The 15,486-nt window shown below is 43.4% G+C and overlaps 1 protein-coding gene and 1 pseudogene across 1 annotated transcript; one reads left to right on the plus strand and one right to left on the minus strand.

The window, feature by feature from the left end:
• Positions 1-760: 760 nt before the first annotated feature.
• Positions 761-1,157, minus strand: LOC101591687 (60S ribosomal protein L35a). Its single transcript, XM_004637793.2, has one exon. The coding sequence runs from the start codon at positions 1,126-1,128 to the stop codon at positions 796-798; it is 333 nt and encodes a 110-aa protein (XP_004637850.1). The 5' UTR covers positions 1,129-1,157; the 3' UTR covers positions 761-795.
• A 12,412-nt stretch (positions 1,158-13,569) lies between these two features.
• Positions 13,570-14,947, plus strand: LOC101592073 (annotated as a pseudogene).
• Positions 14,948-15,486: the final 539 nt, after the last annotated feature.

Raw genomic sequence — 15,486 nt, forward strand, 5'->3', positions numbered from 1 at the left:
TGGGACACTACCGAGGTACATGACGTTACAGTACAAGTTCTCATATGTCCTGAGTCTTAATTGACCTTAGAAGGCTAGGGCCAAAATGTTGGCTCCTTCTGATGTTTTAGCAACTGGTTTTATAGTTGTATCTTTGGTCAAACCTTTACCCAGAGAACAGGTTTTCCTAACAGTGCTTCACCTTATACTTTTTCGTCTAGAAGCCCTTTTATGATACTGAAGGATTCTCTGTTGGCTGCAAATATTGCAAGATGTCCGAAGACCTCCCAAAGAGGAGGGGGGAACTCAACTCACCCTATCCATGGGGTAGGTTGTAGGTTTGCTAACTTACATCTCAGAAAAATAATTTCCAAGATATGTCAGCATGAAAAGGTTTATTAGGCATGTTATGGTCTAGGGCTGGGTGTGAGGTAGTGATACAGGGAGTATGATATAGGAATAATAGAGACCCTCCAAATAATCCAAATAATGTAACTCCCAACCTGAAGAAGTCTGATATGCTGAGTTCATGTTCCCTAAAATCAAAGATTGAATTCTAGAACAGTGGAGATTAAGAGTAGGAAGTGTTTTTTGAGAGAAACATAGCTTCTGTCTAAGAGAGAAGGGGGTCCCAAGTGAGTGACCCCAGGGATGCTACTTTTGAAGGGAATTTTATAGAGCAAACCCATGAGATGAGGCAGGTATAAGGTGGGATAAAAGTATAATTAACTAATAAGATTACAGCTATGGCCACTTAGGTAACATTTTTTTTTTTTTTTTTACAAGAGCACAAATGCACTTTTATTTTCCGTTAGTTTAAATTCTTGAGGGGTACAGCATCACACGGATTCGGTGTCCGATGGCCTTAGCAGGAAGGTTGCTTCGGAACTTGGCACGAACCATGCCGCTGTTTCCATGGGCCCGAGTTACTTTTCCCCAGATCACTCTGGTTTTGTTTGGTTTGCCACCTGGAGTCACTGTGTTGTTTTTCGCTTTGTACACGTAAGCACATCTCTTGCCCAAGTAGAATTCTGTTTCATCCCGGGCATAAACACCTTCAATTTTAAGAAGAGCTGTGTGTTCCCTCTGGTTCCGGAGACCCCGCTTATAGCCAGCAAAAATGGCCTTGCACCACAGTCTTCCAGACATATTTGCCTTTTAGAAGTCCTGTTCCCGGCGGGTCCCACTTATTTGCCCCCACTTAGGTAACATTGATCCAATGGGAAATCACAAGGTGGGTATGATGTGGGACAAAACTATGGTCAACCAATAAAATTATGAAAATAATTGCTTAGGCAACATTGATTAAATAGGGATCAAGTGGGGAGGCAAGTCACATAGCAGGTGTGCACAGACTGAACAAGGACTCTTCTTGCAAGGGAGGGGCCAGGGAGGTTTGGGTCTCCCACGCAGGGTGATTGGTGCCTGTTAGGAATATCAATCCCTGTTGTTCAACCTTAAGGGAAGGATGTGGGTGTAGTCATTTCTTGATCCTGAGGCCTGACCTTCAAGGAATGCTCCCCCAGCCACGGCTGTCTTCCACACTGACCTTTTCCAAGGACCTAGCCCTATCTGATTGCCTATAATATTTCTAAATAACTTAGCTGTCTATAATGGTAGGATAGAAGCAATAAAAGAAAGGTATAAAGAACACAAGGAAATTGTAACTAAAATTTTTACTTTTAAGAAGATTGTACCTCTGGGACCCAATCAAAGTTAAATTTAAGCTGTTTTCTGTAGGAAAGAATGAAGAGGACTACATTTTGGTTAAGGCTGTGTGTAGGGCATAATTTCCAGTGGACATTAAATTCAAGTCAGCAAGGTTTCAGAGGCAGGCACATGTCCCAATACCCTAGTGTAAATAACTTCTGTAGCCAAAGTCAGTCCTGGCAGGTATAAATAGCTTACATAACAAAGGAGGATGCTGGCTCATGGCCACTATTGTGTATTTTGTATAAATGTCACCTGCCCCAAGGGGGAGGAGGAGACTATGCACAGAGAACTGCTGAGAGCATGGGCAGGCTAGAGGCCTGAGGACAGTCACAAGAAAGACCACCTGAGAAAGTTCTTTCTAAGCGACCAAGGCTCTTTATTTACTCCCACTGGAGCAAGCTGAGTTCAGAGAGCAGAATCAGCAGGAAGTGAGGGTAAAACAAAGGACTTAAAGGAGAAGGGGGAAAATAAAGGGAAGGGGAGGTGTTTGCTGCCTTGAGGAATGTGGGGCTGAGCCAGTGTGGTTGTGCTTCTCTGAATAGGCTGGGTATCTGATGAGTGTGGTCACTGTTCTTGGGATGGGCAGTGCAGATGGACATGGTTTTGTTCTTCTGTGGTTTCCTGCCATGCTTGTCAGTGATGGCCTCACCCATTGGGCATGACATTCCTGTTTCTTTTTTGTTACAAAGAAAAAAAGAGTGGGGGAGGTGGGCATTGTTTTTCGTGTCTTCCTGTAAGTCAAGTGGGCAGTGCAGATAACTTAATAAGAAGAGAGTTGTGGGGGATGGGGTGGGACATGGGGTTAGTGTTAGGTTTGTCCCGAGGCAAGGGGAGAAGCAGAAGTAAAAGAAAAGAATGAAAAAGGCCTTTATTGCCATTGAGCAGGACTCAAAGAGGCTTGAGGGCAGGGAGACCGGGAATCTTGTGACCTGAGACAATGGGAGGCTGACACTATGGATTTATGCTAGGGGCGGAGTTTGAGAGGCAGGTGCAGTGACACACAAGCTGATTGGAGGCTCCCTTGTATATGTGGGAAAGGTAAATGGAAGTTATATCCAGGGCTGGAGGGGGGAAAAAGGAGGAAGTGGTTTTTGGGAAGATAATCTGTTGTTTTGGGGATTTAGCCATGTTGAGTCAAAGCCATGATAATTTAGCAGCTTATACTTAGGCCAGAACCTAGACCTAAGGAGGGACTGGAGTGGCCACATAGGTGGTTGAAGATATGGAGATATAAAGTCAATAATCTTGGCTAAGGAAGTATTGGGCCAGTTTAGGAAGGAGCAAGTTACCTGCAGGGCTCTTTAGAGATGATCAGGGACTATCCGGAGGGGTGGTGGGGTGCAATCATGGGGCATGGCAATAGGAACAGGAGGGCTAGCTGGACAAGAGAGTGCAGAGAGGAGGAGGACAGTTTGACTAGTTTGGGGAGAGATAACACAGTGCCCTGAAAAAGGAGATCTTTCATTCATATAAGAAATGACTCACAGATAGGGACCTGAGGGTGAAACAAAAAAGATAAGGCAGACTGAATGAACAAAGTGAGTGAAGCAGCAGAACAGGCAAGGAAAGGCATTCAGGTGTCTTCTGAAATTTGGGTCAGATGCAGGGAAGTAGGAGAGATTACTTGTGATTTTTCACAAGGAGGAGTCAGGCTAGTTATCAGCAGGACACAGCTGCACCCAGGAGTGGTATACCCACTGGGGAGGGGCTCATGGACAGACCACCATCATGTGGTGTGACCAGGAAGGGTCCTGTCTGCTTAGGCTATAGGATCCAGGGATTCAGGCCTTTAATTAGGACATATTTGTTAGTGAGGCTATGCTCATGAGCGTGGGTGTTGGGAGAAGGTTAGCAGTGTGTCATCTTTTGGGGCTTGTTTGCAGAACTGGAAGATGGTCTCTGAGAGGGCTGGCCTCTGAGCTGTGGTTTGGCCCAAGCAGAAAGGTGCAGCCATACAAAAGCTCAAATGGGCTGTATTTCATAGATTCCCCAGGGGTGGCTCGGATGTGAGGGAGAGTGATTTGGAGCAGGGTAATCTAGTCTTTATGGAGCTGGAGTGTGAGCTTAGTGAAGTGGGCCTGGAGGAGGCCATTATCTCTCTCTACCTTTTAGTATGAGTGAGGCTGCTAGGGGATGTGGACGTTTTAGATTTTTTTAAAAAAATATTCATTTATTTGGTACAGGGTCTAGCTATGCAGTTTGGATTCATAGTGATCCTCCTGTCTCAGCCTCCCAAGCACTGGGATTACAGATGTGTGCCATCATGCCCTGGGCCGGCATGCACTACCAGGGATCGAACCCAGGTCCTTGTGCTTGCCAGGCAAGAACTTAGACTGCTGAACTATCTCCCCAGCCCTGAGGTTTTAAGTTTTTAAGAGACAGGCTAGAGGAGAGGAAGGGGGAATCAAAGAAGGAATGTTTCCCATGGAGAGCGGAGAGAGGTAATTGTCATGTCCAGTGCGGCAAGATGAGAATAGCAACCAGGTCCACAACAGATGTCTCCAGTTGGGCTCAGGGCCATAATGTGGGTGAGTGGTCAAGGCAGGCATCCCTGCCCTGAGCCAGACACCAGGGGAAGACATTCTTCCCAAAAGGTGTTTCTGTGACCAGAACTGGGGTTAAATGGCACTGAAAGCAGAGTGAGCCTCTCTCTGTCCCAGTGGACAGAAAGGTGGAAAGGCAGGAGAGAGGCGGGAATAGGTGTGAGAAGTAGGAGGAAGACATGAATTGCTGAAGTTTATGGGGTGAGTAGAGGCTGAGTGGGGCATGTCTGGTGATTTTGAGCATTTCTAGGAGTAACAGAGCCTCTTCCAAGGTCCGAAAAGAGAAGAGAGGAAAGATTGTGATCAAGGGTTCAGTGGGGTCTCCTTGTATGAGTTTGTAGTGTGGTTTAGTGAGGAAAGCAGAGCCAGGTACCCAGAGGTGAAAGTATTTTGTTATGCCAAGAAAGGAGAGGCATTTTTATTTGATGGTGAGGGCTAAGCACTATGGGTTTTATGGGAAGGACAATTTGGTTGATAGTGCACAGATCTTCTACCAGCCTATAACAGCCATCTATCTGCCTTTTGCCAAGAGAATGGGCGTGTTGTAAGGGAAGTCAATGGGGATTCAGAGACTGTGTCACAATAGGTGAAAAATAATAGGTTGTAGTCCCTGTACAGCCAGAGAAGGCACAGGATACTTTTGTTGGGTAGGGCAGGAGTGGTTAGGCTTGAGAAAGATGGCAAGTGGTTGTTGGAATGAAGCCAGAGATGGTGTAGAAGTGTCCCAGACTCGGGGGTTGAAATGAATGGAAATGATGGGAGCCATGGTGGGGGACAGGGAAGAAGTCATTGGGGTGGCTATAAGTATTGGTTGTGTCAGGCTGATCAGAGTAGCTGACAACTTGGTTAAGACATCTTGCCCTAAAAGGGGGATGGGATAGGTAGGAATGACTGAAAATGAGTGTGAGAAAAGGTGTTGACCCAACTGGCACCAGATGGGGGTAGTTTTTAAGGGTCTGGAGACTTTACTATCAATGTCCATAACAGCAATTAGGGCCAAAGAGGTTGGTTCTTGGAAGGAAGGCAAAGTGAAGTGGCAGGCACCCATTTCAATTAAGAATTAGATGGACTTACCACTCCACTGTAAGAGTCACCTACAGTTTGGCATCCTACATGTTCCAGGAGGGCCTCCAAAGTCTTTGGACAGCTTCAATCTTTGGTGGCCAAGCCAAGAAGGTCTATAATTGATTTAGCTGTGAGAGTCATGTTTAAAGAAGGAAGCATTGGTAGCAAGACTAATAATCAAGAGATCTAAACCATTGTTTTTTATTTTTTGAGAGAGAATGAGAAAATATCGAACAGCAAGTTGGAAATAGTTGAAGCACTTTTTACCTTGTAAAAGAGACCATCTCTAGAGATAGAAGCAAATAAATAATAGCTCAGAGGAATTCCCCCCTGGTCCCTAGGGTGAAGAGGCTTCCAAGACATTTCTATTATCCATTGAATCATCTTCCCCCTGGTCCCTAGGGTGAAGAGGCTTCCAAGACATTTCTATTATCCATTGAATCATCTTGGCAATCCCTTTAGCAGCAAGACAAGACTACATTTTTTGCTTTTCTTTCTTTCTTTCTTTCTTTCTTTCTTTCTTTCTTTCTTTCTTTCTTTCTTTCTTTCTTTCTTTTTTTGCAGAACCGGGAATTGAACTCAGGCCCTTGCACTTGCCATGGAAGTGCTTATTCCACTGAGCCATCTCCCCAGTAAATTTCTTTTTTTCTTTTTTTGGCAGAACCGGGTATTGAACTCAGGCCCTTGCGCTTGCCAGGGAAGCGCTTATTCCACTGAGCCATCTCCCCGGTCAGACTACATTTTTTTTGTAAAGTCTGATCTAAAATTTCTGTATCTCGGGCGAGGAGATGGCTCAGTGGAATAAGTGCTTCCCTGGCAAGTGCAAGGGCCTGAGTTCAATCCCCAGTTCTGCCATAAATAAATAAATAAATAAATAAATAAAATTTCTGTATCTCAAGCTCACAGGTTGAACTCATACTTAACATCTAGTAACCATGATTTACAAGTCAGTAAAGGCACATCCACCATTTTTTTATATGCACATGAAAGAAGAAAAAGGCTGAAATGACTGGAAGAGTCTTGTGGTTTCTTTATTTTGTTTTTGTTTTGGGTTTTTTGAGACAGGATCTTGCTACATAGTTCAGGCTGTTCCTGAACTAACTATATAGTCCATGCTGGCCTCAATTTGTGGCATTCCTCCTGCCTCAGCCTCCTGAGTGCTGGGATTACAGGTGTGTGCCACCACACCTGGGCTGTGATTAATAGGCATGTATTTTTTCTAAATATAGACTAGATTTAATAAGAAGACACATTTTTATAGCATTTTCTAAATTTTGCCTGTTGTTAGTATCAAATTCCATTAGATGGTGTTTTTAAGCAAGTCTAAACGCAGCATATGTAAAGCAGGAATATAAAATCTTGCCTACAGAAACAAAATGTTTAGGTCATCCCTTGGGGAGTATGTTGGCCTTCTGTTGTTACCTTGAGGTCTGACCTCTAACTGATGCATCTCTAGTCACAGTTGTGGTGTATTTTTACCTTTGGTCTTGACTTTCTGGAGGGTTCAGTCCTATTTGACTGCCTATAATATTTTTATGTAACTTAGTTGTCTTTAATATTCCTCTTCTGTAGAGGTATCTCAAACTACTGTGAGGGAACAGGAGGCAGTGACTGTCTTGTATGCTTCAGGCTGAAGGGGTCATAGCTGTGACTGGCTGTTAGAGACACTCTCCAGAGGGTCTATTGAAAGGTCCTTGATAGATGTTAGGTGCTCTCATCTTGGGTAGACATACAGCTTTAAGTCTGGAGGAGAGAAGGCCTAAGAAACTGTAAGTAAGCATGGGCCAAACAACAAAATTGAGTGTAATCAAAAAATATTTTTACCAGGGAGAGCAAGTAATAGTTTCCCATAAAGAGCATAAAGAGAAGGTCCAGGGAGTTTTAAAATTCGACATGTCATTAACTTGTTATTTAATATCTTGAATAGTCATCATGATATCAGCATAAGTATCAGGAATGTGCACGTAACATTTAACCTTTATAATTGCACAAGTGTCCCCTTGTGCTGCTGTCAGAATATCTAAGGACATTTAATTTTGGAGGGTAGCTTGTCTCATTAATTTAATTTTTTTTTAATTTAGGAGAGAGCAATACAGGTATCCTCTATAGTGAATAACTGCTACTTTGGAGGGCATATAAATAGATGACAAAAGATTATCTAACTCTTAATTATACTTTTCTGCTGGGTCCTTAAGATCAAGTTAAAACGAGACCTGTGTTAATCAAAATTGATTTCTTACTATCTATCAAGGTCAGATAAGCCTCTTTAGGTATTACTTTTAGAAGCATATATAGAGCCCCTCAGCTCCTCTGTCAATGTCAGCTATCAGGATGGGTCACAGTCTTACTTGACCATGTTGCTTTCTGTGGAAACATCAGAGATTTTTCTCTACTGGTGATCCTCATTTTGCACACTATGTTTATTGATTCCTATCCTCTGGGGCCCAGAGATCTCCCTGCTGAGGAGGATGGGTGACTCACCAAAGTTATAGGAATCCTGTAGAAAAGCTCTCCCATATCCTGGGTCTCTGCTGACTTAGAAGGGCCAGAACCAAAATATTGGCTTCCTTTTTAATTTTTTTTAAACATTTATTTATTTATTTATTTATTTGTGTGTGTGTGTGTGTGTGTGTGTGTGTGTGTGTGTGGCCAGCTCAGCCCACCAGAGGGCGGGGCTGCCTGGCATGTGGTGCTGGGGGATTGAACCGCGGTCCCTGTGCTTTGTTTAGCTTAAGCTTGTTCTAAGTAGGTGCTTCAGACCACTGAGCCATCTCACCAGCCCCTATCTTTCTATTTCTTTTCTAAAAAATTTTATTTGTGTGTGTGTGTGTGTGTGTGTGTGTGTGTGTGTGTGTGTGTGACCAGCTCAGCCCAACAGGGGACGGGGGGCTGGCTGGCATGTGGTGCTGGGGGATTGAACCGCGGTCCCTGTGCTTTGCTAAGCTTGTTCTAAGTAGGTGCTTTAGACCACTGAGCCATCTCACTAGCCCCATATCTTTCTATTTCTGTTTGCTAAATTTTAGTTGATGAACACCCAGAAGAGAAGATTAGTTAAAGCAATCTTTGTTGGCGTATATAAAAGACAGGTATAAATTACTTTTTTTTTTTTTTCAGAACCAGGGATTGAACTCAGACCCTTGCACTTGCCAGGCAAGCACTTATTCTACTGAGCCATCTTCCCAGCCCCATAAATTACTTTTTGATAGCTATTGTACCCTGTTAAAGATAAACAGTTGTAAATTTTGTTAATTTAACCTTCTGGAAGGAAGAGCAGTCTCCAATCAAAGTATCTAAAGCTAACTTTTGACAATTTGGAGAAAGACTGGGGTTTTAAGAGTCTAAAGAGAAAGAGCTCAGATACTGATTGACCTGGGAGACATCTGACAGAGAATTATGTCTTTTGTTCTTGCCACTTTGCAGAGTGGGTCTAGAAGGGTGGAGGGTATCTGGACCCAGTGTGTGGTGGAGCTGCAGAGTAGGGCTTGGGAGAGGATATAGTGGAAGGTTAGAGGAGCAGTGTGCAGCCTGAGCCCTGAAGCCTGGGCCCAGGTGCTGTGAGCAGTGGTGGGCCTTCACAAGGTGGCCCTGGGTAGGCTCAGGCTGGGTGCAGACCAGCTTGCTTGCAGAGCCAGGCAGCCACAGTGAGGTGGCAGGAGGGAGGGTGGGGGTGACGTAGTGCAGGCTGGCTGGGGGATTGCCACGGCTGGGGAATGGTGGTGGTGTGGCCAGGGGCATGGCCTGCCACACATAGCAGAGTCTGGCTGTGCAGGGCAGGGTGAGGAGGGTGATAAGGTCTATGTTTTCCTTACCCATGTGGGCTTAGGCATGCTTGTACAGACAGAGGGCTGTGTGCGGAGGTGCCATGTTCAGCTTTCAGGTACTGGGTGGTGGGCTGCCCGCAGAGGTGCTGTGGCCCTGCTGTGCACAGAACTGCCAGTTGGACCTTAGCCTCTGTGGTGGGCTGTGTGCCTGCTATGCTACACCGCCAGAGTTGTGAGGGCAGTCAGTGGGCTTGGGGCGAGGTGGGCTGGGCATGCCGGGCATGGGTGCTTGGCACCAGGGCTGAGTGTTGCACTGGCATCCGCGCTCCCCACCATCCAGTATGAGGAAGAGGCCACTGCAGGGGAGGGGAGGAGAGAGAGGCAGAGGGAAAGATCTTAAGGCACAGTCTTACCTGATCTGAAGCTGGTGGGAAGTGTCTGGAGTGTGAGCTGAGAATCCAAAGTCACAGTGTGGCCTCTTTAAGACACAAGAGCCTCAAAATAGGGCTTTAAGTCCCCCTAAAGAGGGGTACTGGCCCCGGGTTTTGGTACCATATATGTTATAGGCACAGAGGGGAGAGACACCATGTGAGAAAGCTCTGTATAAGCAACCTTGGCTGTTGATTCACTCCTGTGGGAGCAGGCTGAGTTCAGAGAGCAGAGTCAGCTGGAAGTGAGGGTAGAATAAAGGATTTAAAGGGAGAGGGAGGAATTTTCTACCTTCAGGAATTTGTAGGCAGTGATAGTGTGGTTGTGCTTCCCTGCACGTACAGGGCAGATGTGAGTGTAGTCACATCTGTTGGGATGGGCAGTGCGGAGGGACATGGCTTTGTTCTATGGTTTCTCACTGTGCCTGTCAGTGATGACCTCACCCAGCAGGTATGACAATACTCACTTAGGTAATATCAATTCAATGAGGATCACATGGGAAGCAAGTCATGTAGCAAGTGTATATGGAACGAACAATGACTTTTCCTAAAGGGAGGGGCCAGGGAGGTTTTTTTCCAGATCTGGGGATTGAACTCAGGCCCTTATGCTTGCCAGGCATGTGCCTCATTGAACCATAACAGTAGTCAACTACCAGTGTAGCTGGAAACTTCCAGCAGTGGACAGTGATTGAGCCCCTTTTTATATCTAACTTTCAGTACTATGGTATTATTTTTATACATGTTCTGGTTATTGCTTTTCCACTGGGTGTTTAAGACCAAGTTAAAATGAAACCTATAACAATCAAAATTAGCCTCTTGATGTCTATCAAAGTTAGTGAAGTCTCCTCAGGTATTCCTTTTGGAACCATGTATAGGACCTCTCACCTCCTTTGTCAGTGTTAGCTGTCAGGATGGGTCACAGTGTTGCCTGACCATGTTGCTTTCTGTGAAAGCATGGGAGACATTTTCTTCTTTGGCACCCTGTATGTTTGTTGATTCCTGTCCTCTGCAGTCCAGCAATCTCCCTGCTGAGGAGGTTGGATGACTCACTAAAGTTGTACAATCCTGTAGAAAACATTCCTTCATGTCCTGGATCCTCCCAGCCAAATGGCTCAGCGGATTAAAGCACCTGCAAGCAGGTGCAGGGGCCGGGGGTTTGATCCCTGGGCCTGTAGTGCCGGCCCTGTCCCCAGGGGTGCACTGCGACAGCAATTGAGACTAGGTGTGTTGGCACAAGCCTATAATACCAGCTCTTGGGAGGCTGTAAACAGGCGGATCACTGAGTCCAGTCTAGTAGTGAGACCTTGAACACCCTGTAGACCCTTCCCTAAAATACAAAAACAAACAAACAAACAAACAAACAAAAAAACCCAAGCTATATCCTGGGTCCTCAATGACCTTGGAGGGCCACACCCAAAATATGGGCTGTTCTCTTAGCTTGCTTCTCTTTTTAGTTTTTTTTTTGTTTTGTTTTGTTTTGTTTTGTTTTGTTTTGTTTTCAGAACCAAGGATTGAACTCAAGACCCTGTGCTTGCCAGGCAAGTCTTTTTAGTTCTGGTCTCCAGACTTTAGTTGTTGAACAACCAGAAGAGAAGATCAGCTATATCAGTGTTGCTATGGGAGCAGTGAGCTCAATTGTTACCAACTCATATGAATATCAATCACTTTGAAATAGAAGGTGTACGCAGAGGACTGCTATTTCTTTTTTTCTTTTTCTTTTCCTTTTTTAAAAAAATGTATTTGGTACAGGGTCTCACTACACAGCTCGGATTCATGGTGATCCTCCTGCTTTCGGCCTCCCGGCCCTGGGATTACAGGCATGCACCACAACGCCCGGTTTTAGTGGCTGAATCAGCACGCCTGTGGGTAGGGCCAGCGCAGCATGTGGTGGCAGGGATTGAACCACGGTCCCTGCGCTTGCCTAAGCAGGTGGCTTAGTCCACTGAGCTATCTTGCTGGCTCCCAGGACTTTTATTTCTTACCAATCATGGTTGTTTTGGTTATTGAATCCCTGCAGAATGTTAACAGACAACAATTATAAAAGTTTTACAGATAAAACTTGAGATCAAGAGCCAGGCATAGTCAGCATAACATTTATTATATTTTCTTTGAAACACATTTAAATGCCTATCTTAATAGAAAACAGCTTTTTAGTCATCTCTAATAAAGAAGCCCTCACCTAATTTGTTATCCTTTAATGGGATGTGAATAATTAAGTGTGTGACATTGTATGGAGTACTCAGTGCTTAAACATCACTAATATAACATACACATAAGCTTTTTCTTTTTTTTTCCATTTATGTATTTGGTACAGGATCTCACTGTGCAGCTTGGACTCATAGTGATCCTCCTGTGTTCAGCCTCTCCATTGCTGGGATTACAGGTGTGCACCACCATACCAGGTTTTGGTGGCTGGCATGGCATGTGGTACTAGGGATCGGACCATGGTCCCTGAGCTTGCCTAAGCCTGCCTAAGCAAGTGCTTTAGACAGCTGAGCTATCTTGCTGGCCCAAAACTTACTTTTTTCCATAATTTTATTGAGAAACAAATAGCAATGAGACAGTTTCAAATCAAATTGGTAGGAGTTTCAGTAATTAACACATTGCATACCTTCTTCTTAGTGGTTAATTGCTGTACAAGATGCGGACATAATATCCTATTTACAAACACCATTAGAACAAATCCCTCTATTCATTAAGAGAATGTAACTACATACCTATCCTAACCATTTTGAATACACAGATACAAAATGGACATTCATCTGTATCTCTTTTTATTCCAATATTTTTATTGAGAAACAAATAGCAATGAGACAGTTTCAAATCAAATTGGTAGGACAGTTTCAATAATTAACACATTGCATACATTCTTCTTAGTGGTTAATTGCTGTACAAGATGCAGACATGATATCCTATTTACAAACACTATTAGAACAAATCCCTCTATTCATTAAGAGAATGTAACTACATACCTATCCTAACCATTTTGAATACACAGATACAAATTTTTTCTAAGTTCCGTTATTTGAATATTATAGGTGTGTTAACTCAGCAAAATATTCTAAAACAGTCCAGTAGCCCATAATAGTATTGGGTCTTCCGCTTGACTGGCAATGTCAGAAATTGTTGACCTGAGTCCCCCACAGCTCAACATAACAGCATGGCTTTACTTCTTATATTTCATTTTTATACTTTTCTGTGGATGGTTAATACCAAGGTAAAGCAGGACCTATGCAACAAGAGTTGTAGCTTTTGGATCTGATAAGGTCAGTGAAATCCCCTCAGGATTTATCCTGAGATCCTGTACCTCAGATTGTAGAACCTTTGTCAGTGTCAGCCATGTGGATGAGTCATGGCCAAAAACTTAACTTTTTGATGACATTTTCATTATAATCTTTACAATAATATCTCTTTTTTTGAGACAGGCTCTCATTTTGTAGCTTCGGGTGGCCTTGAACTCCCCATGTAGCCCAGATTGGCCTCAAATGTGCGGTAATCCTCCTACCTTTAGCAGTATTTATTAGGGTATGATTCCCATAAGGCTATGGAAATTATTGTAGTCCCATTAGTGAACAAAGACTAGAATAAAATGTTTATAAGCAGACACTCCTTTATTCATCAAGTCCTGTCTAGCAGTTTTTTTGTTTTTTGTTTTTTTTTTTTCCTAGCAGTTTCTTTAAGCCTAATGGGTCCCTACTTAATTATCTTAAGAGTTTTTAGATGACCTATGAGAACCAGATCATAATGATTAATAAATCATTTTAAAAATTTAAAAAATCTTTTATCTATTAATTTATTTGGTACAGGGCCTCTCTATGCAGCTGGGACTCATAGTGATCCTCCTATCTCAGCCTCCCCAGTACTGGGATTACAGGCACGTACCACCACACCCAGTTTCAGTGGCTGGCATGGCATGTGGTACCAGGTATAGAACCCGGATTCTTGTACTTTCCAGGCAGATGCTTAGAACACTGAGCTATCTCCCCCATGCTTAATACATTATTTTTAACCAATAAAAGACTCCCAACACAGTCGCTTCTTGTTTTTGGCTCAGCTGTTGGGACTGCAGTGGCCACGAAGATGGTGTCTACCAGCCGTATGGATGCTCTTCCAAGAGTCACATGTCCAAACCATCCAGATGCAATTTTAGTGGAGGACTACAGAGCTGGTGATATGATCTGTCCTGAGTGTGGGCTGGTTGTAGGTGACCCGGTTATTGATGTAGGATCTGAATGGAGAACTTTCAGCAATGACAAAGCAATGAAAGACCCATCTCGGGTTGGAGATGCTCAGAATCCTCTTCTGAGTAAGAGATTTGTCTACTACGATTGGCAAGGGTACAGGAGCTGCAAGTTTTGATGAGTTTGGCAATTCTAAGTACCAAAATCAAAAAACAATGAGCAGTTCCGACCGAGCAATGATGAATGCATTCAATGAAATAACCACCATGGCAGACAGAATCAACCTTCCTCGAAATACAGTTCATTGAACAAATAATTTATTCAAGCAAGTGTATGAATAGAAGAGCCTGAAGGGAAGAGCTAATGATGCCATAGCTTTTTCTGCATGTCTTTATATCACTTGCAGACAAGAAGGGGTTCCTAGAGCATTTAAAGAAATATGTGCTGTATCACAAATTGCTAAGAAAGAAATTGGCCAAGAAATAAAGCCATGCTGTTAAGTTGAGCTGTGGGGGACTCAGGTCAATAATTTCTGACATTGCCAGCTAAACAGAAGACCCAATGCTATTATAGGCTACTGGACTCTTTTAGAATATTTTGCTGAGTTTACACACCTATAATATTCAATAACGGAACTTAGAAAAAATGGGGTATACAGATGAATGTCCATTTTGTATCTGTGTATTCAAAGAGGTTGGGATAGATATATAGTTGCATTCTCTTAATGAATAGAATGATTTGTTCTAATGGTGTTTGTAAATAGGATCACAAGTCCGCATCTTGTACAGCAATTAACCACTAAGAAGAATATATGCAGTGCATTATTTGTTGAAACTGTACTTCCGATTTGATTTGAAACTGTCTCATTGCTGTTTATCAATAAAACTTTGAAAAAATAAAAAAAAAATAAAAAAAGAAAGAAATTGGCCGATGTTTTAAACTGATATTGAAAGCTGAAGAAACCAGTGTGTATTTGATCACCACTGGGGACTTCATGTCCAGGTTCTGCTCCAACCTCTGTCTCCCGAAGCAAGTGCAGATGGCAGCGACTCACATGGCCCACCAGGCTGTGGAGCTGGACTTGGTTCCTAGGAGAAGTGCAATCTCCATGGCAGCAGCAGCTACTTCCATGGCCTCCCAGGCATCAGCTGAGAGGAGGACCCAGAAAGAAGTTGGAGAGATTGCTAGCGTGGCTGATGTTACCATCAGACGGTCCTACAGTCTTGCCATCAGACTTCAAATTCGACACCCCAGTGGACAAGCTGCCGCAGCTGTAAGCTGAGGCAGCGGTGTGAGCTCATGTGCAGAAGTGGGTCTGCTGTGCGGAGCAGGCACACCGTGCTGCAGGGAGCCTGCACAGCAGGCGGGTGCGGTAGGCATTCAGGCCTCACGTTGCTGGTTGGCGTGCTGTATGTATATACTAGTGAGACATATTTAATGATTTCAATTTCTTACTGAATTTGCTTTCTTTTGTAGCAATCTAGGAAACTGTATTTTGGAAAATATTTGAAATTATGCAAAATTCTTGAATAAAACATTTTTCAAAACTAAATTTTTTGTTATAATTACATATTACATGTAATTTATAATATATAATTTTAAATAATGTCTATCATTGCAGCTAATGTAGCTGATAGAGGTTCTTGCTTTTCATTATTTTTCTTCTATATAGAGAGGTTTTAAAATGTTAATAAAGTTGTGCAAATAGAAAAAAAAAAAGACTCCCAAGATACTGTACACAGACAACAATATGCATTACATTTGTAAAACCAGTCTTGGCATCATTTTGATCAGCTGGCATCCTGAGCGGAAGTAT

The sequence above is a fragment of the Octodon degus genome, unplaced genomic scaffold (genome assembly GCF_000260255.1).
Source record: "Octodon degus isolate 3935 unplaced genomic scaffold, OctDeg1.0 scaffold00093, whole genome shotgun sequence".
NCBI lineage: Eukaryota > Metazoa > Chordata > Mammalia > Rodentia > Octodontidae > Octodon > Octodon degus.

Coding starts and splice junctions, on each gene's coding strand:
- LOC101591687 (XM_004637793.2), bottom strand. CDS start 1,128: ATGTCTGGAAGACTGTGGTGCAAGGCCATTTTTGCTGGCTATAAGCGG.